The sequence below is a fragment of the Manacus vitellinus genome, unplaced genomic scaffold, assembly GCF_001715985.3.
Source record: "Manacus vitellinus isolate BGI_N305 unplaced genomic scaffold, ASM171598v3 scaffold_5_pilon, whole genome shotgun sequence".
Taxonomy (NCBI): Eukaryota; Metazoa; Chordata; class Aves; order Passeriformes; family Pipridae; genus Manacus; species Manacus vitellinus.
Genome location: NW_021940682.1, coordinates 21,355,630 through 21,380,816, shown reverse-complemented (window position 1 = coordinate 21,380,816; position 25,187 = coordinate 21,355,630). Strand labels below are relative to the sequence as shown.

The following is a 25,187-nucleotide window of genomic DNA, read 5'->3' as shown; positions in this document are numbered from 1 at the left end:
AGCGGCGCGCGGAGCCGCCCGAGCGCGCGGGCGGCGCTCGTTCGGCGGGCGCGCGCGGGAAGCCGGGGGAAGCCGCCCGGTATCGGGGCGGTGACCAGGCCCTGTCCCGGCCCTTGTCCTGCTCCCTGAAAGCGGCGCTGGGCCGGGCCGGCGGGGAGCAGCGGGAGCTCGGCCCGGTGCCCGCCCGGCCAGGTGCGCAGCACTGCGGGGAAAGCGCGGGAGGGGGCCGGGGCCGAGGCCGGGGCTGCGGGGCGCGGAGCGCGGAGCGGCTCCTGCTGCGGCCTCCGGGCCTGGAGTGAGGAGCGGGAGAGGAGCTCCTTGTGCGCCGGGAGGAGCAGCCCCGCGGGCTGATGCCGAGCGAAGGCGGGTGTGGACCTTGAGTTTCGTGACTGGTCTTGTCAACCTTACTACTCGCGGCAGTGAGAATGAATGGCCTAAAGCTGTGCGGAAATGTCCCGGAAACTTTGGCTGTGCTTTCAGCTGAAGGGAAGGCTCACATTTTGAGTCCTTGTTTGCTGGCAGTTTACAATTACCTGGAGTAAAACACGGAGAATAAACGGTACAAACTAGGAATCAGTTAGATTGGCTTTGGCTCTTAAAACGGTGTCAATTAGAACAAGTAGCTGTGCGTTGTTCTTGGCCTGTTTGTTTTCTGATGTTTTGTAAGCTGCGATGAAAGGTTGTCACTCGTATTCTGCTGTCAGAGGTTTAGTTTAAAGGATTCTCCTATGTCTCCTTTTGGGTGGTGAGATGAACGCTGAAGTCAGTCCTTTAGGTCTAAACTTCCAGCCTTGCCCTGCAACAGTTTAATTCTGGTTTGTATATCCCCATCTACTGGTGGGAAATGGGTCCTTGGAGTACTCACGGTTTCGTGGCAGGCAGCTGTAAACTCTGTGGAGATAAAAGCTTCATTTTAGTCTCTTGATGCCATAGAGGGGATGGCTTTGTGAAAAGGAAAGCACACATTCCCCGCAAGAATTCAAGTAACAAAAATGTGGAGTTACTGCTGCTTTCACTAGTACGTGCAGCTGAACAGTACTCACTGTGTAACTCTCCAAATAAATGTCACAGTTATCAAGAAAACAATCTTAAATGGTGCAGATGAAGTTACTTATAACTCGAGAGGTTGCCTGTTACATATTTTTTTTCTACATATATTTTCACTTTTCTTATTTATTTCTGCAAAAGCAGGTGCAGCCATGCAAGAAGGCATACGTTTTGCATCAGCAGGAGATGACATTAAAATATGGGATTCCTCATCACTGACTGTGGTGGAGCAGTTCAACCCACATACACCTTCGCATCCAGTCAGCTCACTATGCTGGGCCAGCAATAGTATCCTTTACAGTTTCAGCCAGTTTTGTGGGTGAGGTTTTTGTTTTTGTTTTGGTTTGGGTTTTTGTTGTTTTGGTTCTAACATTTTTGTTTTTGTTTCTTTTACTAAGGTGTTTGTAGAACACAGGCCTGATGCCTTTTTGAAGTTTTGTGTAAAAAGATTTGTATGTATTGTGAAGAAAATTTTGTGGTTCTCTGTGTTGAAGAGAATTAACTCACAGTGGTAAATGATTCTGTAGAAGTTTCTCATCCTTTAGGAGGCAAAAACTTTTTTAATGATTATGATATGCCTGAATTGCCTGCCAACTGTAAAGCTTACTCATTTGTTTCTTCAGTTGATTATGATACTCACTTTCAAAGCAATGCTTAATTTACTGGCAAGGTGGAACAAAGCAATTTCTGGTGTAGTAGAATTCTATACATAGTGTAGAGAAGAGTTGTAATCAAAGATTTTTTTTTTTTCCTGGAACAGCTTCTCATTGATTCTGATAGTCTTTGATACCACTTACCCTGTAGCTACTGGTTTTCTTTGCATTGTTGGTAGCATGTAGAGAGGAAGTACAAATTTGTTGGTTATGTAGGAAACATCTGTAGGATGGTGGTGATCTATGCATCAAAATGGATCTGACCCATTTAGATCTTTCACCTCTGACTTGGAAGCCTGTTCTAGGATAATGATATGAGGTGCCAAGTGAATATATGAGAAGTTTTAGTGTGCTACCAAGTGAGCAGCTTGTATGGTAGTCACAGGAAAAAGTGGTGGTGCCTCAGCTTGATGTGAAAGAAGGACAGTATGCTGGCACATAGCAATTGTCCTGCAAGTTCTGAATGTCTGTCCTCTAAGTCTGCAAATAAGTGAATATATGAAAAGTTTAAACAATCAGAACACAAATGAATGTTTTAGCTATGGAGCTTGCAGAGAAATTGAAGCATAGATGAAATATTTTCATGTATATGTATACACACTTACATGTGTTTAATAAACTTTAGCTACAGGTCTTGTCTTGTCATGCTTTCTCTTCATCTCCCAAAACTGAAACAATGAAGTATCTTACTCTATATACTTGTTAATTTGTTAGGGATAAAGCATTAGTTTTGGTTCTGCATAATTCTGTATGCTAAAAAGGTGCCTTAAAATAATGAAAGGAATAGCAAGCACTACTCTGCCTACCGGTTCTCTTCTGTTAAAGGCAGCCAATTAACCTGTATTATTCTTAAATAAGCAAATATAAAATCACAATGGACATTGGCCTGAAGACATAGAGGACACTGATCTAAATGATTACTTGGTTTATTTGGTGGGAGTGCAGAGGCAGTCTTCCTTCCCTGTAGCTCTATATGGAATATTTTTCTTATTACTTTAGGGTACTTGGTTTCACAAAAAGTTTCTTTTTGGGCTTTTGGTGTTCTTTTTTAAGTGCAGATGGGGACAAATTTGCAAGTGCTCATTGTGCTCTAGAAACTGTGTGGTCAAGTAGTTTAACGTGTCATGAACAGAACCATTCTTTGAATCCACGGTTTGCTAACAGCATCAGACATTTGTTTGAGCTGTAGTGATAAATGGGGCTCTTACAATGGGGTGGTGGTGAAACAGAATTGTAGACTGGATAAGCTGCCTTAGTGGTAAAGAGCTCTTAAATAATATCTGCCAGATATTTCTCATCTTCTCTCTGAAAGAAATTGTTCTGCCTTGTATTGGAAAGTAAGGGCTGTAGTTAATTCAAGAGCTTCTTAATGAAAGCTTGGAAAATAGCCTTATGTTTCTATTTCTAGGTCTCTTCAAGGTACAGTGCTTTAGGCTGTTTAGACAATCTGTCTTCTGTTCAGTAAGGGAAACTTTCTGTTGCTTTTATTAATCACTAGTATCCTACAGTTATTGTTCTTAACTTGTGACAAAGACAGATACCTGGCCACTGCTTCTGCTGCTGGTGATAAAATAGTTGTTTCAAGCTGTAAAAACAAACCTGTTCCACTCTTTGAAATAGCTGAAGGAGTAAGTATGAGTAAATGCTTTTCCCTGCTTTTTCCCCCCACTTCACCTTGTATCCTATGTGTCTCAAATCTGTTCTGCATATTGGGATCAATTTAATTTTAGTATGAGTAATGACATGTATGTAAAAACATTTGCTTGTGTATTGTTAAACACATATAAAGGGGGGGAATAAAAATAAGAAATACAATAAAAAAATACAAATGCAGTAATAGTGATAACCTGAGGCAGTTGGTGGTTCAAATGTGATTTGATGTGTAGGGGATGGAGCAGGGCTCAAGTTCAAACTTCATTTTCCAACTTGAATTGTCAGTATCGTGCATGTCTGTGAACTGTACACTGAAAAACATAAGAATCTATATAGAGGTTGTTTTTGGAGTGTACACATGCCATCTTCTGGAATTGTAAGAAACAGGAGAATTTCTGTTACAGTCAAAGCTTCTTTTTCCTGTTAAATGGAAATGTGGTACCATGAACTTCAAGAAGCTGGACTTTGTTTTAGAAGACTCTCTTGACATGGTCACTTGAATGACTTGTTAGTGTTCTAAACCATTCTAATTATTCTGCTTGGATAGCTGTTCTAATGCTAATTTGGACTGGAAAATTTTCTGTAAAGTTGTTCAAACTTTGCTTTTAGGGTGCTGAGGCAAACACTTTCAAAGGCAGAGTGTTTTTCCTGGAGATTTCACTGAATCTGATCTATAACTAATGCAATCCCTTCCAATTTTACCGTGTCAATAATTAGATGGACTTGTTTTTTCTTCACTCAAATATTGAGAACTTAAAAGTGAATTTTCAACAGGATAGAACTGAATAATAATTTGTCCTCGATGTAGGTCTATCATTAAGATTGACATTTTTTTCAAAAGATAGTACTTCAGTGATTATTTTAAAAAGAATCACTTAACCAAATTATGAGGTCTGCCGCTATAATATTCTCTGTAATGTTTGGGGAATGTGAAGTATGTGACTTAGACAACTTTTTGATTTTCTTCTAAGGAGCTTTCTTCCCTTAACTTAGGATTTTTTCTTTTTATAAACTCATTACTGAATAGAAGTCTGCAATTATACTTTACAGAGCTATAGTTTAAAGGGAAAACACATATTGAAGGAAAAGTTGCTAAAAAAATTTGAAATGGGAATGGGAAAATGTGAACATTTGAGAGTTTATTAATTAATATATTTAGATCTTAAGGTATATTAAATATATGTCCAAACTGGATTGGATTTTAGATGCCTTTTTATGGGAAATGACTGTAGATTACTAATAGTTCTATCTGTCAGTGGGACTGTTTGTGCTGATGAAAACAAAAACACATCAATGTGCTTTTAAGTAGATTTGAATAAATCCCTTAATTCTCTTTAACATGCTTTCCCCCCCTTGTCCATCAGGCAAAACAGACGTGTGTGAGCTTGAATTCTAGTTCTTCATATATTGTGAGTGGAGGCCTTGATAGCACAGTCAATATCTGGGATTTGAAATCCAGAAGGATTTATCGCAGCCTTAAGGTAAGTTTGGCTGAGGAACAACTGTAGTTTTCTAGTCTTCCAGGTTTTGCTGCCAGCTGTAAAAAATACACTTCCTTTGTCAGGTATCTGTAGGATCAAGGTCACAGATAGGAGCTAGCACACACCTGTGTCTTGTTCAAGTTTGTGTTCTTTATGTGCTGTAAACAGCAAATTTAACAAGCATGCATAACTCAATGCCTTCAAAGTACAATTCTATAATAATGCATGTTTAAATTTTCAGAATGGACTTCTAATTTTGCAAATTTTTATTGATATTCTCTGATTAGGCTTTTTTTCAAGGGATGCATTCCAGATAATTGCTCCTTCTGATATGTCATGTGAGAAAAGACTTGTATTTGTGGAATACTGTAGTAGAACTAGTGTTATGCAAAACTGGGAGATAGTTGTCTTTTAACTGATCCAGTATGAATTCTCTAAAAACTCTGTATGATGCACAAAACATAGGATGGTCTAATATCTTTCCCAGATGCCTTCAGTAGATGATTTGCTCTCGTTTAGCACCACTGACTTAAGAGGCTATAAAACTTAAGCTTTGATTTATTCTTTTTTCTTAGACTTCCAGAGTTAGAGTTTGAAACAAAACTGCTAAGTAGATAGTACAATACTTGAAATATCTATTCCTAAATTTTGGGTTAGAAGTACTCGATTATCTTCCCTTATATATTCATCCACAATATCATTGCAAATGACTATACTGAAAAGCTAGTTGTTAAGTATATGTGTTAATGCTAAAAGTGACAGAAGGGGAAGTTGGCAGTAGTACATCAGATTAACAGAAAGCGTATTCAAACATCTGGTTTCTGGGAGACTTTACTTTTAAAATAACATTGATAACACCTGTGGTAGATATAGCTGTTGGTTGTCTTATTAAAACATTGTATATAATTACACCATCATCATTACTAATTTATTAAAACCATCTTCAAAAATCAGAAGTGGTTAAAGTATTATGATTGATCTTCAGCATGTTCTGCTGCTGTTTTCTGTGATATTCCATAATAACTCTTAAATAATATTTTTAAGTGTTACAGATGGTCAGAAAAAACCCATCAAGCTGAAGTTTTCCTGCAAAAGCATAAATTAGGACGAATATCGTTAACTCTCTCCCTCTAACCTCCCTTCCCTACAGGATCATAAAGATGAAGTCACATGCATTGCATATAATTGGAATGATGGCTACATTGCTTCCGGATCTCTGAGTGGTGAAATTATCCTACACAGTGTTACCACCAATTTATCAAGTACTCCCTTTGGTTATGGCACCCGACAGGTAGGCTATCCTTATTAAGTTCCTTTCAGGTACCAAGCTTTAATTGACAGTCTTTAGAAACTGAAAGTATGTATCAACAGCTTTTAAGTTTTGTTATTCTGTTTCATTTTAATTTTTAAGAGTGCCCTTAAGGAAAGGAAAAAGCAGACTATTGTGTGCATTCTAGCCTTAAATAATAGGTAGGATTGAAATACAAATTTCTCAAATACCTTTGCTTCTATAAAGGTTACAGCAAATTTTACTTGACAGACACTGGTTCCTCAAGAACAAACTTCTAGATCTTAGAGCTGATCAAAACACAGTTGGCTCCACAAACCAAAGCAGGATTTCAATGGACGACTCAATTATTGCTGCATAGGACAAAGACCATGTAGCCTGAGTTCTGACTTACTGAAAGCCATCTGTACAGTAAGGGTGAATATAAGCCTGTTATTTGGAAATAATAAGTTTATCTAATCTGGAGATTAAACTTGCACAGCTGCTCAAAGAGAAAAGTGATGAGATTTTATCTTAGCTACTTAGGTGTTTAGGTAATATTTGAGAGAACTAGTTTGAAGGAAGACTGTGCAAAAGACTAACACAAAGCATGTGCACTACTTAGAGGACCTTGGTAGGCACTGCAGTTCCTTTTGGCAGACTCAAAAGATATTAAAAGAATTGGTGGGCATCACAAGCCAATACCTTTGATATGAGAGCATTTGCAGTAGTAAATGAACTGTGTTGTCCCAGTGGAAATTACAGTGTGTGCTCTTGGTGTGAGTGTTGTCTTACAGACAGCCATGTGTTTGTGTTTTAGGCATTCTTTCATTTTTTACTGAATCATTTCTACAGGGGTAGGAGCTGCCTAGGGGATGCAGAACCATTGCTTTGGTCCTAAACTTGGTCTTTAATGTTGCAAAGAATACTGAAGTTGTGACTTATTCCTTTTCTGTTACTACAACAACTTTTTCAGTCCTAGATTGCAGATGGTGTCAAGTTAAATTTTTCTCCTGTCTAGCACCAACAATATAACTTGGTGAAAAATCCCTTACAACCTCATAGCATCTTGGGAATTATGGTATACTTTCTGTTGAAAAATCTCTGTTAAATTCAAAGTATCTCTGCTCCTAGGTGCTGCAGTGTCTTTGATCTATCACCAGTCTCATACTTGTATTGAAGCAAAATTGTACTTCATACTTGGTTTGAGCTTAAAAATCCATCTATGTAGTCAGTTCATTTTTCTGATTTGATTGTTACGGTCTTAGGAAGAATGTGGATGTGAGGCAGGAGCTACAGGGAAGTCCATTGCTGGGTTGTGCAGCTCAGGTAAATATTCAGAGTGGGGACTATGCTGCTAGTTAATAGGAAATTCTTGTGAGGACGATTTGCATCAACTTGTTTGATGTATTCAATTCTTTCCGCCAAAAAGTGATTAAGAGTGAGTGATATGCCATGAATAACTATTTTGTCAGATGAAATCAAAAGGCCTACTGCAAAGCTGAGTGACCTTTAGGATGGATAAAGCTGTTTGAAGTGTTGAAGTAATTGCAAACACAGAGCTCCTGTTCACGTTCTAAAGGGTCTATAACATTTTCTTAAGGAGGGCAGTTATTTGATTACAGCCTTAATTTAAAATGGAATTGAGCTATAACTTTGTGATGAGTTGACCAGTTGGATATCTCAAGTTATCAGCTTATCTTCGATCCTAAAAATGATCTTTACTTTTATGTGCAGAAATAGCTTTATTATTGTTTTGGGTTTTAATTGGTACTTGTAGAGAATTGCAGGATTAATTGTGCAGTGAAGCAAATATCTGAAGACTTGTATAATTCTGTTAAATTTAAAAAGCCTTTACTTGATTTATAGCTTAGGGGCCCGTTTTCTTTAAGAGTAAGCTTGAATAGATAAACAGTGTATTATCCTGTTTGATCCTGGCACTAGCTGTCTGGCTTAGGAGGGGTCACCACTCCCTAGTAACTTTTTTTAGAGTTGGGGAATGTGAAGTCAAACTAACCTTATAAATTTTAGCTTGCCTGTGTTTGATTCAACATGATGAAATGTAGTTTCCTTGCCAGTTAATTTCTGGTATTGTGTAGATTCTACAAGTAGTAGAATAGCCCAAGGTTGCAGTGCTTTCTGTGACTTTAAACAATTTTCTCTTCATAGGAGTATTGGCCTATATTCTGTTAATTGATTTTAATTTAGAAACACCTGTGTGCTTTATTAGAATTGAGTTCTTGCACACAGTTGTTTGCAGATCCCATAATTTGTCTTTGCTGTTGGCATTCATTTAGACTACCAGATTCTTATCTGCTTGCTGTTGTGAGGATGAATTAAGGTTTGTTTCAAAACATAATGTTTGTTCAAGTCTTTGCTGCCTGGTGCTATTCTCCTAGCAACAGGATTTAGTTTAGCTGTTTGAACAGCTGGCTGATTTGTAAAGAAGTGTGATGGGTTCTGGCCACTCCATATAAGTGAAATTGTCTTCAGCTTTTAAAGCTAAAAATGGGGAGCAGTGGTAATATGGGGAATGTATTCATGTGAAAGAAAATGGAGAACTTGTCCAGACCTGTGAAATTAAAAGGATAAAGGAGAAAAGGAAATGGCAGGGAACTGTGAGGGACAGGAATGTTTCCCATGTAGATCATGTATGTAATAGAAGCTGTTATTCCTGAATCGCTCAATATTTTTTCAATATAAAAACCTGAAAAATTATGATAAAGATATCTCCATTGTGTCCAGTAGAGGACCATAATAATGATGAACAGTCATATTTAATCCTATTTGAATATGCAGTTGAAGGTGCCACCTCTTTAAAGCAGTTTGAAGCAATTAGGCTTCCAGTGAGACGTGCAATACAAGTTCTGGAAATGATGCTGGAGGCATATGAACCAGCACATATCTCCATTAAAATGAAGTTAAAGAGGGTAATAGGATAAAAGCCAGTATTGCGGTGTGGTCTATGCTAGAATAATACAATAGCTTTTTGAGAGCATTTTCAGGCAAATAAAATAGTAACAGCTGTTATTGGCTTGAATTAAGTACTTGATTCACTGCCTTGTGAGAAAATATTAGAGAAGATGGGTAAGAAATTGGTTATACTGATAAACCAAACAAACATTATCTTTGAGCATCTAATCTTGTTTAATATTTTCAGTAATGCTTATCAAAGTAGAAGTGAGATCAACAAAGCTGGTGAAAAGTCTGGAGTACAAGTCTGATGAGGAGCAGCTGAGGGAGCTGGGGTTGTTTAGCCTGGAAAAATGGGGGAATCTTATCACTCTTTACAACTACCTGAAAAAAGGTAGTAGCAAGGTTGGGGTTGGTCTCTTCTTGCAGGTAACAAGCAATAGGACAAGAGAAAATGGCCTCAAGTTGCACCAGGAGAGGTTTAGATTGAATATTAGGAAAAGATTCTTCTCTAAAAGGGTAGTCAGACATCAGAACAGGCTGCCCAGGGAAGTGGTGGAATCATCATCCCTGGAAGCATTCAAAAATGTGTAGGGAGGGCACTTAGGGACATAGCTTGGTGGTGAATGTGGCAGTGCTGAGTTGATGGTCAGACTCAATGATCTTTGAGATCTTTTCCAACCTTAACGATTCTGTGATTCTAAGTAGAGCTGGGATGGAACACAGTTAGAAGGTATTGCCAGTAAGAGGGGATGTGTCAGTATCCAAAAATGATCAAAACAACAGACGTGGGAACAACTAGGACAGAGTAGAAATCAAGGTACCAGACCTTGGTTACAACTGAGGCTTTTCTTACTAAACTAGGATTTGAAAATTCCCAAGGGAAAGAAGGACTTGGATTTCTTGGTATAAAATGACAATAAGCAACCCAAGCAGTCTGGATCGCAAAAAAGAAAATGCAGTCTTAGGATATTTCATAGTGAGTATTTACAGTACAAAATGGAGGAAGTGCATTTTGCCTTTGCAAAATATTTTGAGGATCATATAAGAGTTTAGTTGTCCATATTCAAGGAAGAGTCAAACTGGGAGAGTTGCAAACATACTGTGATAGTAGTGGAAAACCAGTCTTGGGAGACTCTGACTTACTGTTTATAGCAAAATAAAGCCTGAATGAAGGTGAGGTTGCTGTTCCTTAAAATGGGAAAGCAGTACTGGGGAGTTAGGAAAACAGTTTAAGTGTGAGGGCACTATGACCACAGGAGTGAATTGGTGCAGATGGGTCATAGGTAAAATTAATCAGGAAATTGAGTAATGTAATTTAGTATTAGAGCAGTGAAGTTCTGAAGCAATGTAGTGGAAACAAAATACCTGTTTCTGAAAGGTAGTTAAGTTCCTGTGTTACGTGATTCTGCAACAGCAAGGCTGCATGTGATAAACCATGTATATTATCCTCTTCTCTGGTCCTAGTCCACAGGTTGAAGTCTGTTCTTCTGCAGGACCTACATACTTGCTTAACTCTGGAGTCTGTGTGTCTTATCAAATTGGCTTCTATCCAAGTGCTTAAAATCAGTGAAGGGGAGTTAAGTTTAACATTTTTGGCAGGAGACCAGTTGGTGAAATACTGTACCTTTTTGCTCCTTTACTTTTAGATGTGGTGTGGGTTTTTCTTGTATGACATGCTAAAAAATTAAGAAACTTTTCTAGAAGTTTTTTTTTCTTATCCTTCATTTTGCTTATCAGCTCATATGATACCCCGTAATGGTAAAAAAAAAGTGTGCCCCCTGATAGCAAAAATGGCATTGTAATGCAAAATGAATTTTCTGGGTTTTGCTATTTATATTTCAGAGTGGAAACCTTTGTAGAATAATAGGGTGTTTGATATTGGTATTAAAATTCATTTTTTATGTCTGTTTTACAGCCTATTCGACACTTGAAATATTCATCCTTTAAGAAATCCTTGCTGGGCAGCGTTTCTGACAGTGGAAATGTAACTCTGTGGGATGTAAATAGCCAGAACCCATATCATAGTTTTGAAAATACTCATAAAGCACCAGCCTCAGAAATCTGCTTTTCTCCAGTCAATAAGCTGCTGCTTGTAACTGTAGGTTTGGATAAAAGAGTTATTCTCTATGACACTTTAAGTAAAAAGTGAGTATATCAAAGACCTTTGGATTATAAAACCCAAATAAGGATTCTTTTAAAAACTGAAAAAGCATGCTTAGCTATGACATCACATAATTAATTCAGCCCACATTGAGAATGGTTGAAGTGATTGGCATATCACTACTGGGGAACCTGTCCCATAGTCCATTTTGCTTTTGTAGTTAAAAACCAAGCAAACAATAGTAAAAAAAAAAGGTATGTGGGAACTAATTGAAGTGCTACATCTGAGTGACCACTTGCAAGTGCTTGTGGGCTTTTCCTGTTGATACAGAGCAATTTTCTCTGAGGAGCAGTACAGCCTGTGAGGACTTTCAGCCACCTGAGCTTAGCTTGCCTGCTTTTCCAGTTCAATATACAAGACATAACTGTGGTGCACAGAATTGCTGAGATAGCGAGCCTTAAATATGGGAGAGCATTGGCTGAAAAAGCAGGAAGTACGGGACACAGGTGATGGTACTATGTAGTAAGAGGGTAGGATGGCAAGTAGTTTCATGGGACCTTGGTTCTAGTGTGAGCTGTGCTTTTCCTATGGCTGAATAACAGCAGGAGTCTGTGTTTTGGGGGGGTGTAGTAGAAGGATGCAAACTAGGACCTGAAGTTCTTCCTAGAGTTGTGGGAAGATTAGTGTTGATACACCTGGAAAGCTAGAGGACGTATGTTAGTATGATTGCAACTGGAAATGATGATACCAGTAAAAAATGTTGGTGTGAGAACTGCTGTTAGGAAGGTGATGTGATCCAGTCCTCCTGAAATCTTTTGGGTCATATGCAGGTTTTTTGTTGTTAAGCATGAATTCTTAGTATAAGCCTAATCCACTGTTTCATAAGATGTGTCACTGAATTTACTTGGCACTGGAGAAGTGGAACTACTGACCTGTAGCTGAATTATGAAAGCTTTCATATATATATATATATATATATATTTTAGATACTCTGCGTATAAAAGTCTAACTTTTGAATTCTAAAAGCTTCTTTATCCTATTTGAAGGTTACTGACAACAATAGTAGCTGATTTTCCTCTGACAACAGTAGACTTTATGCCTGATGGTACTACTTTGGCTATAGGATGTTCCCGGGGAAAAATCTGCCAGTATGACTTAAGACAACTGACATCACCAGTGAAAACAGTTATTGCTCACAAAGGCTGTGTGAAATGCATACGTCTTCAGTTCAGTAGCACTTCTTTCAAGGTAAAAAAAAGCTTTCTTTTTTTTTGTTCAGTATGCAGATTGGTGAAAGCAAAGCGTAAGTTTAAGTTCTAAAAAAAAAAAAAGTTAGCTTTCACTTTCTAAGCGTTACAGATGCCAACAAAATTGGATCATGCCAACACAGAAATTATAAACTGCTCAGTCCTAAGTGCTGTTTTAGTGATTTTTAATGTGGAATTCCCCCCACTCCTCCCTCAGTGTAGAAATGAGTAGTCTTAAATTTCCTGTAATGGATATTTTGCCATTGTAGATCAGTTTGTGGCACCTCAGGTTCAGTTTCAGGCAGTAGCAGAAAGTTCTGTAATGGCCCTTCCACTTAAGGGGAAGAAACAGAGCTGCTCATTTTGAGGTATTTTGTATGGTCCTATATATGGTCTTTTGCAGGCATGTATAAAAGCAGTGGAGAAGTTAAATAACAGAGAAGGCTTAAGAGGTTCTTCCAAGACTTAATTAGGCTCTACTGTATCCAGAAACCCCATGCTTTCATTTAGTGGAGACTGAGGGAACCTTTGAAGTGGATTCTTTACCACTCTGAGACTTTACTCCTCCTCCTCTAGCACACTTCCTGCTAGTGGTTGACTATTCCTGTAAAATTTGGAGTCACTAATAATGTAATCTCTTATTTTTCCTATGTCTAAACCTAGGAACAAAATTGGCTTGTGCCAGGTCACTCCATTGTTACCTTAAGTTCTGTTGCCATTTATATACTAATACGGATGTTTCCCATGTTCTTTGAAGTTACATTAAGATACCTTTTTCATATTTGTAAAGGCATATCTCCTAGGCAACCTTTGCAACTTGAACTGAATTTTTTAAGTGTTTTGAAACAGAAAGTATATTGGCTAATATTTTTATTTTTAGCTGAGGGAATAATAACTTCTCTTAATATGGTCTGTTTTTTTTCTTCAGTCTAACCTTTCAGGTTCTTCAAATAAACCTGTATCCAAAAGAGTAGAAGTGAAAGCTGGTAGTAATCTTGGAGGAATTCAAAATACTGGCATCAAAAACATTGCCTCTCAGACATCAGCAACAGTTTCCTCTCATCTTATGTTGCCAAGTGAGAATAAGGGAGGAGAGATTCTTCAGGAGAAAACAGGTAGGGTCTTCTTCCTACTCTTGCAATAATATTTGGCATAATGTGGAAGATGGAAGGAATATTTCATGTTTTGACTGTTACAGTACAAATTTTCTCCAAGGGAAGGGCATTGTGTGGAGTACTGTGTGTATGTACATCTGCACCTTCTTTTCTTCTACTGCACTACACGTACTGTAAGACTATAGGAAGTGAACCGGATCCTACTATAAGCTTAGAACATGTGAAGTCTTAAATTCTGGACTTGAAGTAGAAGTATGTATTTACACTTTGAAGGAGAAAGTCATGGTGATACTGTGGGACAATCTTGTTCTGACTTCCTGTAGAATATCTTTATGTATGTAATGCAGTTTCTGATGCAATGTCTGCATGGAATGCAGAGCTAATGGTTTGTAATTCTATTAATAAATAGAAATAAATAAACAGACCTTATCTAAAAAAACCAACCAAACAAAGCACAGGAAAAAAAACCTAGTCAGAAAACCCAAGTGAGAACTGAACTGTATTTTTGTGAGAGGCATGATTCCAGTATCACGTGGTAGGACAGAGGTTAAATATAGTTACAAGTATGATTAGTTGTATAACAGTACTTGCTATTTATGCTTCTGAAATTAACAAGTTCTTTGCAAGAATTTTAAGCATTCCAAAATTCTGCCACTGTGTGAAATGTACTCTTAAATTTTATTTAATTCAAGACTTCTGAAAATATGATCAAATCAGTAGCACTGTTAGTTTGCTTCTTGAAAAAAATCCTCAATCTATTTAAAAGCAACAGCACTTTCCCCCTCCCTTTTTAAATAAGGAGAAATACATTTAGCAACAGTAATTAAGCAATAAGCCACTGCAGTCCATAGGGACGTGTATTAATGACCTCCCTTGGGTGTGCAGTGAAGTATCAGGTGAAGTAGAAGGCTTCCTGTGTATGCAAGAAGTGTTGCTAATCAACATTACTGAGGGTGTGGAACATTTTACTGCAGTTAAAATATATGATTTGTTATCTTTATTTGAAGATGGTTGTTACCCCTTAAACAGGACCATGCGTAATAAATAGATGTTTTAAGAAAATAAAGGCTTGCCAAGTAATACAAATAGTTGTCCTTAAACTGAGTATTCACTTCAGGAGTAAAGCCCTCTGAATACTTCAGAAGACAGGTCTTTAAACTTAAAAGTGGGAATGGATGAGAGACCACAAACTGCATTTGTACTCTGGAAATTCTTCTAGACTCTGATTATGGGATTTATCTTTGGAGAAATATGGGGCATTCAGTAAAGTGCTCTGATAGCCTATTTAAACAAAATTGAGGCTTTCTATCACAGGTATTTTTGCAGTCCAAAAGTATAAGTTGTCAGAATATGATGAGAAATTTGGATGTACTTTGAGCTGGCTTCCCATAACCTTCTATTTAGCAACTGTTCTCCGGTTCAGGTACTTACTACATTTAGATTCCTGGGAACAGGTAAAAATGCAGAGAAGACTTTTTTGCCCTATTTTACATTGTGCTTTTTCCTACATAGATCCTCTAGATTCTGGCACAGGTTGATACTGTACTTCTAGTTGGACTCTGTGTGCCAAGTATTTACTTCACTAGCAAGTGCAATCCTATGTACGTGCCACAACTGACACGTCTGAAGGACTGGAAAATGTGATATATTAATACCTTTAAAAGTGAAATCTTAAACCTGACTCAAGTTCCTGTTAATGTAGATACTTGGACATGATTAATTGCAGGCATCCACACAGTCATGTTTGGATTACTTGTTCAAGTAATCCCCACATAGAGAAGTACTTAAAGGTTTCATAACCAGTGGTGGGGTTTTTACCTTGTTTGTTTGGTGGGAGTTTTCTTAAATGAAAGTAGATCCAAAGTAAAGTTTTTGTATGTACAGGTGATTTATTTATAAAAGATTTATTTATATATTGCAGAGCACTAATGCTCTGTGCCTAGTTGTTAATTCAAAATCTAGACACTTCTCAAGTTAGCAGTACAGTAAGGACAGAATAATGGCTTGCTTGCAGTCCTGATGTGGTTTCCAAACATACTAAATTGTGAAAGTTATTTAGATGGCTGGCTGAGCAGTTCAATTCACATCTCTAAAAATGGTAGTTTGAATATTTACTGGGTTTTTTTTTGGCGGGGACTTCTTCAGACAACTGTCCTTGGTACCATGCATACAAAAGCTAACTTTTTTTTTCCCTGGTAGAGTGGTGAAAGGTCTAGGAACAAGTTGTTGGTTTTGGGTTTTGTTTTTTTGTTGTTTTTGTTTGTTTGTTTGTTTGTTTGTTTGTTTGTTTTTGGTTTGGTTTGGGGGTTTTGTTTGGTTTTTTTTATTTTATTTTTGCCTGCAGCTGAAACTCCAATTCTATTTCCTAATATTAGGAATAAGCGTTAACATTAGGTAAGCTTTAAAAGAGATGTGACACAGAATTTCCCTTAGAATACTTACTGACCCCAGAGGAGCAAATTTCTCTTATTGCAAAGCAAATTTCAATTTTGATCATCTGAATGTGGTTACCTGCTTAGCAGAAGGTGCAGTTACTAGTTCCAACTGTATCGTATTTTTGTTAGTAAGTACCTTAGCTTTTAATTACATCCACCTTTGCCGACAGCCCAATGAGGGAGTTAAACTGACCCTCTAGCTGGCATCTGTAGATGGTTCTAAAGTGCTTACTGGACTTACCAGGTATCATGCTTGCTGTGAGATTGTTTAGGCATAATGTATGTTATTTTTGGAGAACTTCAATTACTAATTGAATGTTTTTTTCCTTTTAAGGTTTACCCCATAGTTGCAGCTTGGATGTCATTCCATCTAAAGAAACAGATCATGGGAAAAGTGCCGAATTAAATAGTTTTGATCATTTGGGCCGAGGTAGTTTAGGAGATATGTTTTCTCCAGTCAGAGATGGTAAGTTGCTAATACTGAAATTTGTAAAGCATCGTTCATCTGCACGTAGTGTGACATTATGGCATTTGTGTGCTATTGACCACGATACCTACTTGATATTTTAATTAGTCTTTGATTATGAACTTGATTTAATGACGCAAATAAGTACTTCATTTGTCTATGTTCTGGTATTTTGCAGATATTATTACAAATAGAGGGACTGAAGATCTTCAAGGAAAAGGAAGTGGTAAGCATATGCCAGTGACAGGCCTCTGGAGGTCTATACTAGTTCTCACGTGCTAATTTTGTCATACCATTGAAAGCAAACACATGAAAAAAACAGACACTGAAACAAATGAACTTTGCTGGAAATTGTCTGACACACTGAAGTGCTAAGATAGAACATGGCAACAGGAAATCAAGAGTATGGTCCTAAAGTGATTATTTTATTTTCCTTTATGCAATTTATAGTGATATATAGAGGCTTTTTGTGTTTTTACTTTGATAAGGATGATGTCAGCATAAATTAGATTTAAGAATTTAGTTTTTGTGGGGTGCTTTTTTTTTTAATTGGCTTTGTATGGGTGTGCAGGCATTTTAATTGTGGGATAGATTTGGTGTGTGTTTGTTTATTCATCTTTCGTTTTAGGTCTGGATTTTCAGTCCTACCTTGCAGGTTTGGATTTTCTCCCACAGCTCCCTGCTGCCTTTCAAGTAAAAAGAAGCCCAGTGGGCAGTAGTGCACAAGGGGTACAATCCAGCCCAATAAATGCACTTGTGGGGTCTCCAATTAAAGAAGAAGAAGAACATCCAGAGACTGACATTAAGAAAATAAGTCTTGGAAAACAAGAAACTAAAGAAGTCTTAAAGCAGGTATTCTTGTTATGAGTGATCTTGTTAGAATCTTGGCAGAATACTACTACTTGAAGAAAAAATCCTTGATAATGCCCCATCTAATCTTATTTTGCAACTCTGTTCACACTATTGACACAAATCTGTAAAACCTTGCACACTTTAAGTACCTTGGCCTTCAGCAATGGAAGAGAAATGGATGTTTCTCTTAAATAAGCTCTGGTTACATAAGTTCACATGAAACAAAATGGGTGTAGCCTGAGAAGTATTCTGATTTTTCTAGAAAATCAAGAAGGATCACTAGATGGTTGCACCAGTATAATTGTTTGTTGATTATTAGATAAATTCCACCATCTTCTTTCCCTATTCTTCATCTCTCTCTTTTTCCTACTTGAGATATCTTTGATATGCCTATGTGGAGACCTTAGCTGCTTTTGTATTGCTTTTCAGAAGCTGAGTTTGCTAGGAATGATGCTATAATTTCGTCACAAAATGTTGGATGTGAAAATTAAGAGGCCATTGCCTTTTGCACTCAGTTCTGTGTGTGCACTTGAGGCAATTTTGAATGTTTTAGCAATTTTTCAATATCTTGCTAGGAAATGAAAAGCATATATTTCTGAGTAGATTCCAAAAAGCAAAAATGTTTGAAAGTGCATTCCTGTAAACTTAGTCTTCAAGTGCAATTAGACAGTTGTAGTATGTAGATTTCATCTTTTTTTTATAAAAAAACCCCTATTTTTATTGTCAGGTTTCAAAACCAAGCTCATCAAACATAGAATCTATAACTTTAAGTTCTCCACCATCATCCACTCTTGATACAAATGAGAGACTAATGAAGAATATTCAGGCCCATCCTGCATGTGATCTACCAGTAAATGGTACTACCTCAACAAGTAAGTTGATAATTTTGGCCCAGTTCTAGGTGTGGTTGATTGTAAACTGATATGAAATCAGATAAAATGAACTTAACATTAAAAAAGAACATCTGCTCTTGATTCTTCTTTAAATCCAGCTAGCCCTCCTAGAATGTCCCTAGTTGCCTCTGAAAAGATTCATTCTAAATCTGTTTTTTAAACTAAGTAATATTTGAGGTAAAACACTGACAAGCCTCAAGACAAATAAAAAAACCTCTTGTACTCCATTATACTGATATTTAAAAAAAATAATTATTTGTTTAATTAATTTATTTTTAATTGTAAAGGTCCAAAGATAACATCACCTGTCACTGCTGGAGTTGCAAGTTCATTGTCAGAAAAAATAGTAGAAACCATTGGGAGTAGCAGACCAAATGCACCTCTGACATCAATGCAAATAAACTTCATTCAGAATATGATACAAGAAACAATGGATGACTTCAGGTACTGGTATTCAGGCAGAATATTGTTGTTTTCAATGACGCATTTTCTTAGTAAGATGTTTTAGCGTATGCTTCAACGAATTTCTACTTGGATCAGAAAATTTATAGCCCTATTTTTGGAAATCTAGGTATGAAACTTAGTTTTTAATAGCTCTGATGACTAATTACACTGATGTCTCTGAGGGCTGCCAGTGAATGACTTTGATAACATGTTTTCAGAATGAGTGCTTGAACATTTCTCAGATGGTAAATTTAATCTGCATAATGAGGTCCTTCCTGTTTTTCTTGAAGCTTTGTGCTGATTTCATTCCCTCCCTGCTCGTCTCCCCATTCCAGCAGGAGAAATTGCTCTTCAAGCTGACACTGTGGAGAATTTGATTTAGATGGTTGATTTGTGTTGGCTTTGATTGTCATTAGCATGGCATATGTAAGGTAAAATAGCGAGTGTGTATTTCTCCTGGTGAAGCTCCTCGTTAAAACATGCTGTACATGATGGCTGGTGTCAGATCACTGAGTTTGTGGATATCTAACCATCATTCCAATGGTCATGAAAGAAGTCAAATTAGCATGGTTCTATTGAGAGTGGAGTTTGAAGAAGGTGGAGCAGTTAAGATCACTTCCCAACCCGTATTTAAGATGAAGTGTGTTGATGGAGGTGATGGAGAGGAAAAGGGTTGCTGGGCAGGGGTAATTCTGCTGTCTTGAAGACAAAAAGCAATGCAGTACTAGCCTAGTAGGTCCAAGTGCTATGGCTGTTCTGTATCTGCCAACAGAAAAAATACACTGAAGGTTATAAATGTCTTTGCATAAATATAGTATAGTAGAAGGCTCTTGGGATTTTTTGGCAATAATCACACATCTGATTAAAACCTGTAACTTCATGTGACTTAAAATGCAGTCTGTATATTGCAGATGTGTTGTCTTTAAAGTCTCTCTTCAGGCATCCCAGAATTGGAAGGGATGCCAGTCTTTTACTTCCAATATCTGAGATCTGGAGCCTTAGATACTGCGTTTCTCTTTTGACCTATACATCCTGGAGTGCCTGGAAGGCTTTGCTGGCCCTTTTCCCAGTTGTAAGTTGTAGATATATTCAAACTGAAGGTAAAAGATTGTTTGTAATGGGGTCACTAAGAGGGAAGGAGCCATCGCAAGGTTCTTATTGATGTAACTACCTTTTAGCCCATGGAATCTGAGGAAAGGATTTTTATCTTTCTTGCCAGAAATTCATTCCTCTTCCAGTAATGGGAAAAAAAAGCCAAACATGGACTTTTAGAAAAGGACCAGGCGGAATATATAATTCATTTGGTTCCAAAAAGCTGTTTGTTTGTTGATATTCCTGTCTTTGGGAGATAACCTACATCTTGGAATTTCTAAGCTGCCAGCTGGCATCTGTACTTGATACACTCAAAGAAGATTGCCTCCAGTAGGAGTTCTGTAGCACAATAACCTGTGGAAAGAGGAAGTGGGTTTGGTCTGTGTTTGAGGAGAGGAGAACAAAATAAGATCTGTGTGTGTCTACTTAAGAAATGCGTTACTATCTCAGGCCACGGGTATCCATAGCACAGTATTCAGTGATACACTGTTCAGGAAGGGCTTGTGAGCTTTCTTGCTTTTCTGTGAGCTGTGCTTGTTCTTCCTCAGCATCTGGAACTCTTGTATTAATGTAGTGGGTAGAGGCTATTTTCAAGCCTGGTTTTTGTAATGTGGAATGGCTGTCCATGAATTAACAAATTCATGTCACTTCACAGACAGCACTGCCACTACTTTTTATGTAGATGAACCTGGAGCATTCTGTGGGCTTGAGAATAATGTGTGTATCACTTATCACAGTTGATGTTTTGGGCCGTCTTACAAAAGTGTTGAAACTCACATACTGAAAAGCTGTATCTTCAATTACAGATAAATATCTTTCTCTGTGGTGCTTGTGATCTAGGGATTGAAAATCAGCTTTGAATCATAAAAAGGAGAGAAGCTTACAGCTTGCAAGTGAAAAAACAATCTTGATATTACCATGTATATACTGGTTTCTAAACAGAAAAGATCCGACATCTTTTTGTATGCTGAAAAAAATGGTACTTATGAAAATCAGTGTCATAACAAAATTATTCCAGAAAATAAGCTGTAGAGGATTATGTTGCATGATTGAAGTGTTTTTAGACTCTTGTTTCATGATGCTATGAAGTGAGGAATTGTGGAGTTTTTGGTGCTGAGGATTGGAGAGAAAGACTGCTTCCTAAATAAATCTGTGCACTGTCCTTTTGCAATTCTTCCCCCAGAGAAGCATGCCATCGAGATATTGTGAATTTGCAAGTGGAGATGATCAAACAATTCCATATGCAGTTGGTATGTACAAAGACCATGATGGGAAATACATTCAGTTTTCCATTTTGGTAATACAAAGGCGTGCCATATTCTCTCAAAACTGAAAATCTATGTTGCTTATTGAGACCAAAAAAGTGAGGATTTGATGTGAAGGAGGGGGAAAGTATGAATGGGAATCTGTTAACTTGTTTTATGCTTGCTAAATAAAGGGAACATATGCATTGGCTAAGTATGAATTCCGTACTTTAAGAGTTATAAAAAAAGCAAAAGGGAAACAAATTCAGCTGTCCTTTGGAAAGGGCCAAGGGCTGAGGTAAGGAGGAGATAGATGGAATTCAAATAGAAAGCTTTACTTGTAGGTACTGTATACATACTGAACTGTTCTGTATTCTTTAGCTTCACCTTTTTATGAATCTTTGTTCTTTTGATCTGCATTAAAAAGACCTTGTCTGGGTACTGAGCATTTTAATGGAATCTGAATTAGTAGATTCTCTTCCTGAAGGTCTGCAAAATATCCTTTGATAAAATATTCACTAATGTATTAATGATCAAAATACTGTCAGCATAAAAACCCCCTTACTTTTCTTATCAAAAGTTTTTAAAACCAGAATTATCTACATTATTTAATTTTCAAAAGAGATATGAAAATGGATAGGATAAAACTGGAATTGTTAACTTTATTACTACTGATTGAGACTTTTTTCTTTTCTCTAGAATGAAATGCACGCTTTACTTGAAAGGTACTCTGTAAATGAAAGCTTAGTAGCTGAAATTGAGAGACTACGAGAGGAAAACAAAAGACTGAGGACTCACTTCTGATGTATATTGCTAATTTTATTAGCATGAACTCACTACAGGTGGTGTGTTGCTTATGACAGATCGTCCATCATCACTGAAGTATTGTTTCAAGACCTGCTATTATTTTGAACATGAATCTGTTCTTCTAACTAATTGGTGTAAGATACTATATGTAATTATAAAATTTGTAACAGATAGACACTGTATAAAGAACATTTGCATACTCATGCTAACCACCTTGAAATACAGCCTTCTAACAGAAAAACTGAAAGGACAAGTATGTTATCTGAGTTTTAGCAATATGTGAAGTGCCTTTTCATAAACAAAATCAAACCAGGACAGATCTCTTTTCTGTAAGAACATTTTTATATACTTACTTTTCTATCTGCTTCTTTATTCTACTGCTGTCAGAAACAATCACTGCAGCTTGCCTTTCAGATACTTCTCTTTATGCAAAAGAGGAGAGAAAGCTCCTCTTTTGCTCCACATGGAGCCTTGTTTACAAGGAGCTGGAAAGTAGTCGGTTAAATTTATTCAACTGGCAACTCTTCTGTCCTGAGTTGAGAGCTTGAAAATATTCTCAAATTTGGTGCCACGATCTTCCTTATTGAATTTTTAAGTCTGACATTTATGTTTGTCTGCTGTAAACTTTGTTGTTGCAAATGCTACTTCAACTGCACAAGTTTGTTTTTTTTTTTTACTACTTTAGTTATGAAATAGAATTCTTTTTATTTACATGTATTTGAATATTTTCATAGCTTGTCCAATTTGAATTCAACTTCAGACTTCAAAATGTAAGTATGCACAGCCATTAATAATACAGCAATGTGTAAACAAAGTCTTTCCAGTCTTTGACTCGGGCATCTTGTGCCCACCCTCCCCTCCCTATTTGTAGTGAACAACACTTAATATTGAGCAGTTGTGTTGTAGTTTTGAATCTTCTTGACTTAGCATTATTGTAGCCTTTTTAAGATAGCTGCATACCAAATTTAACTATTATCTTGTATGGTTAACAAACATTAAAGTCAGATGATTACTTCAGTAGCATAATAGTATCATACTGGTGTGTACACATTTCTGAAATGAGACTCAGTATGAAGTCCTGACTGTTGAAGTGTGTGGGATGTTTGGCTTGGCCTTTATTTGTGCCAAGAAGATTAAATTAAAACTTCAATATTAAATTACTTTAAAAATGAAGTGAAAATTTTAAAATAAATTAAAATATTCTCTGAAAGATTTCTCCTACAAGTGCTTCTTGCTATTTAAATTGTTTGGGAGGATTCTTAATTTTCCCTCTAATATCTGGTTGTTTCTTTTCACAAATTGAAAATTCAAAGAAGGAAAGTCTGAAGAATACAGCAAGTTAATTAGTTACAACATCTAGTGTTTAAATCCATGATAACACTCTTCTACTAAATGAGTAGATAACAAAAGCCATAATATATAGTGTAACTTATTTTTGTATGTTGGAAAACTAAAAAAAATCCCCAAACCTATCTATAACTTTCCCTTAACTTTTACTTTAAAAAGAGACTTCCTTTTTTTAATGTCAGTTAATGACAAATACAATCTTCTGGCAAAATGCAGGTGTTCAAGTAGCCTTTAATGTTAGAGACATGACTTTAAATGTCTGTAGTTCTACTGCTTTTATAAGCTTTTGAAGATATATCTATATCACGTATAACCTCATAGTGAAAGGAAACAAAGATAGTTGGGCTGTTTTTACTAACTTAACACACAGTGTAGAGAATTAAGTTAATAGGATGTGTAAACTTGACACATAGACCAAACAGTTCATGAAGACAGTAGTAGTTGAAGGTAGCAGAAATATCTTGGCATTCTTCGACATGCTTTCCAGTGTTAAAAGAAGTAACCTTGCATATGTGTGTCTCTTGATTTGTTCCCCAAGTGCTCTTGCTAGTGTACCCAGATGACAGCAGGGAATTAGACAAATCTTGGGTATTTTGCTTGTAGATTATTTGTTTTCTTGACTCAGAACTCTATAATCTTTTTTCTTAATTCCCAAATGAAGGTGACTATAGCAAGAGTGACTAAAAGGAGGTATTTTTGCCTTTTAAAAAAGATTTTTAGGGCTTTTTTCCATATCTCAGGATTACTATAGCACAAGTGGCTACACATGGTGTGTGGAGACCCAATATGCCTATCACTATAGGGGTATGTTTTTGCCTTGTACACGATCTGATTTGTATGTTAAAATAAAGCTTGTTTTAACCTTTTTGAAGAAAAAACAAGCTGTGTTGACTTGCTTATTAAAGAGAATAATGTGTTGTAATTGTTATGCCTCAGCAGGTGCAGTCTGTCTAAAATTCTTGAGTAATCTCTCTTCTGCCTCTGTGGGTTCATGTAGACCATCAGATCATTTTCACAGAAATGTTCACAATACCTCGTGCTTTTGGAGTAAAGGACAGATGAGCAGTTTCTTCTTCCAACTTGAAAACTGTTAAGAGTCATAACAGAGAGATCAAGTTCTCAGCCAAAAATAATGTTCAAGCAGATGTTTTGGGCAGGGAGAATAATCTTGTCTCCTAAGCTCCAGGTGAGTTGGAAATCCTGCGTCTTCCTAATGTTTAACTTATAGATGTTTCATTTTTTAGTTCCCTTCTCTTGTCCACATACAGACTTTGTGATGAGAAGTTTATTTGCAGTTTCAAGGTATGTAGGGTTTGAAAACTGATTTTGACTAATTGATTTATTCTTATAAAAATGCAAGATGCCAGCATGTCCTTACTTCGTAGCAGAAGTCCACCAGTGCCTGATATGCACACCATACTGTTCATAAGCACCATGAGGATGAATCTGGAAGTTGCTCGCTGCTTCTCCTATACAAGGAACACAGCATACTGAAAGAAAGAACATGCTTTACAGACTGCATTGCCAAACCATACAGTTCCTTACTAGGAGACACCCTAGATACTTAAACTGAAAATACAAAATGGTTGCAGATTATTTGTATATAACGGTAACAGGTCTGATACTGCTGAATGCTTAACACTGACAGGTGCTGTGTCTGTGCTTGCTCACCAGTGCACTTGTGTCTCTGTGGTCATTATTGGTGCGTGTCAAGAGCTGCACCTTCTGGTTTGGCTGAGTACAGCCATTTTCATGTAACTTGTGGTGCATCTGGGAGATGCTGATTAACAAGTTCTCAAAGAACAAACAAGAAAAAATCTCATACTCTCCTTAAGCTTCCTGTGCCAGGCACTGGCAAAGATAAGGTATGAGGCCAGAGCAACAAGAATAAAAAATTCTAAAGTGTTTTCAAGATAACTGTGAAATTAGTTGTGAGTCTGAATGTCTCTGTAGCGAAGGAAGTACAGACAGTACCTGTGCACTTCATATTTGTCTCTGGCCCAGCCGTGGTACAAGGAAACTTAACAGTGGAATTATACTCAATGATGATTTCAAAAGTCATTGAAACCACATCCTTTTTAGCTAATTTTGGCAGTCCAAGCAGTGATACATTTGTGGGACAAAGAC

General features: G+C 37.1%; 1 protein-coding gene across 1 annotated transcript; it reads left to right on the top strand.

Annotated features, from left to right (window-relative positions):
* The first annotated feature begins 1,192 nt into the window (after positions 1–1,192).
* On the top strand, positions 1,193–23,938 carry NEDD1 (NEDD1 gamma-tubulin ring complex targeting factor). Its single transcript, XM_018080649.2, has 14 exons — positions 1,193–1,335; positions 3,234–3,328; positions 4,718–4,834; positions 5,985–6,125; positions 10,933–11,162; positions 12,165–12,366; positions 13,294–13,480; positions 16,250–16,381; positions 16,560–16,607; positions 17,010–17,233; positions 17,961–18,105; positions 18,414–18,570; positions 20,846–20,912; positions 21,606–23,938. The coding sequence occupies exons 1-14, from the start codon at positions 1,200–1,202 to the stop codon at positions 21,708–21,710; spliced, it is 1,986 nt and encodes a 661-aa protein (XP_017936138.1). The 5' UTR covers positions 1,193–1,199; the 3' UTR covers positions 21,711–23,938.
* Positions 23,939–25,187: the final 1,249 nt, after the last annotated feature.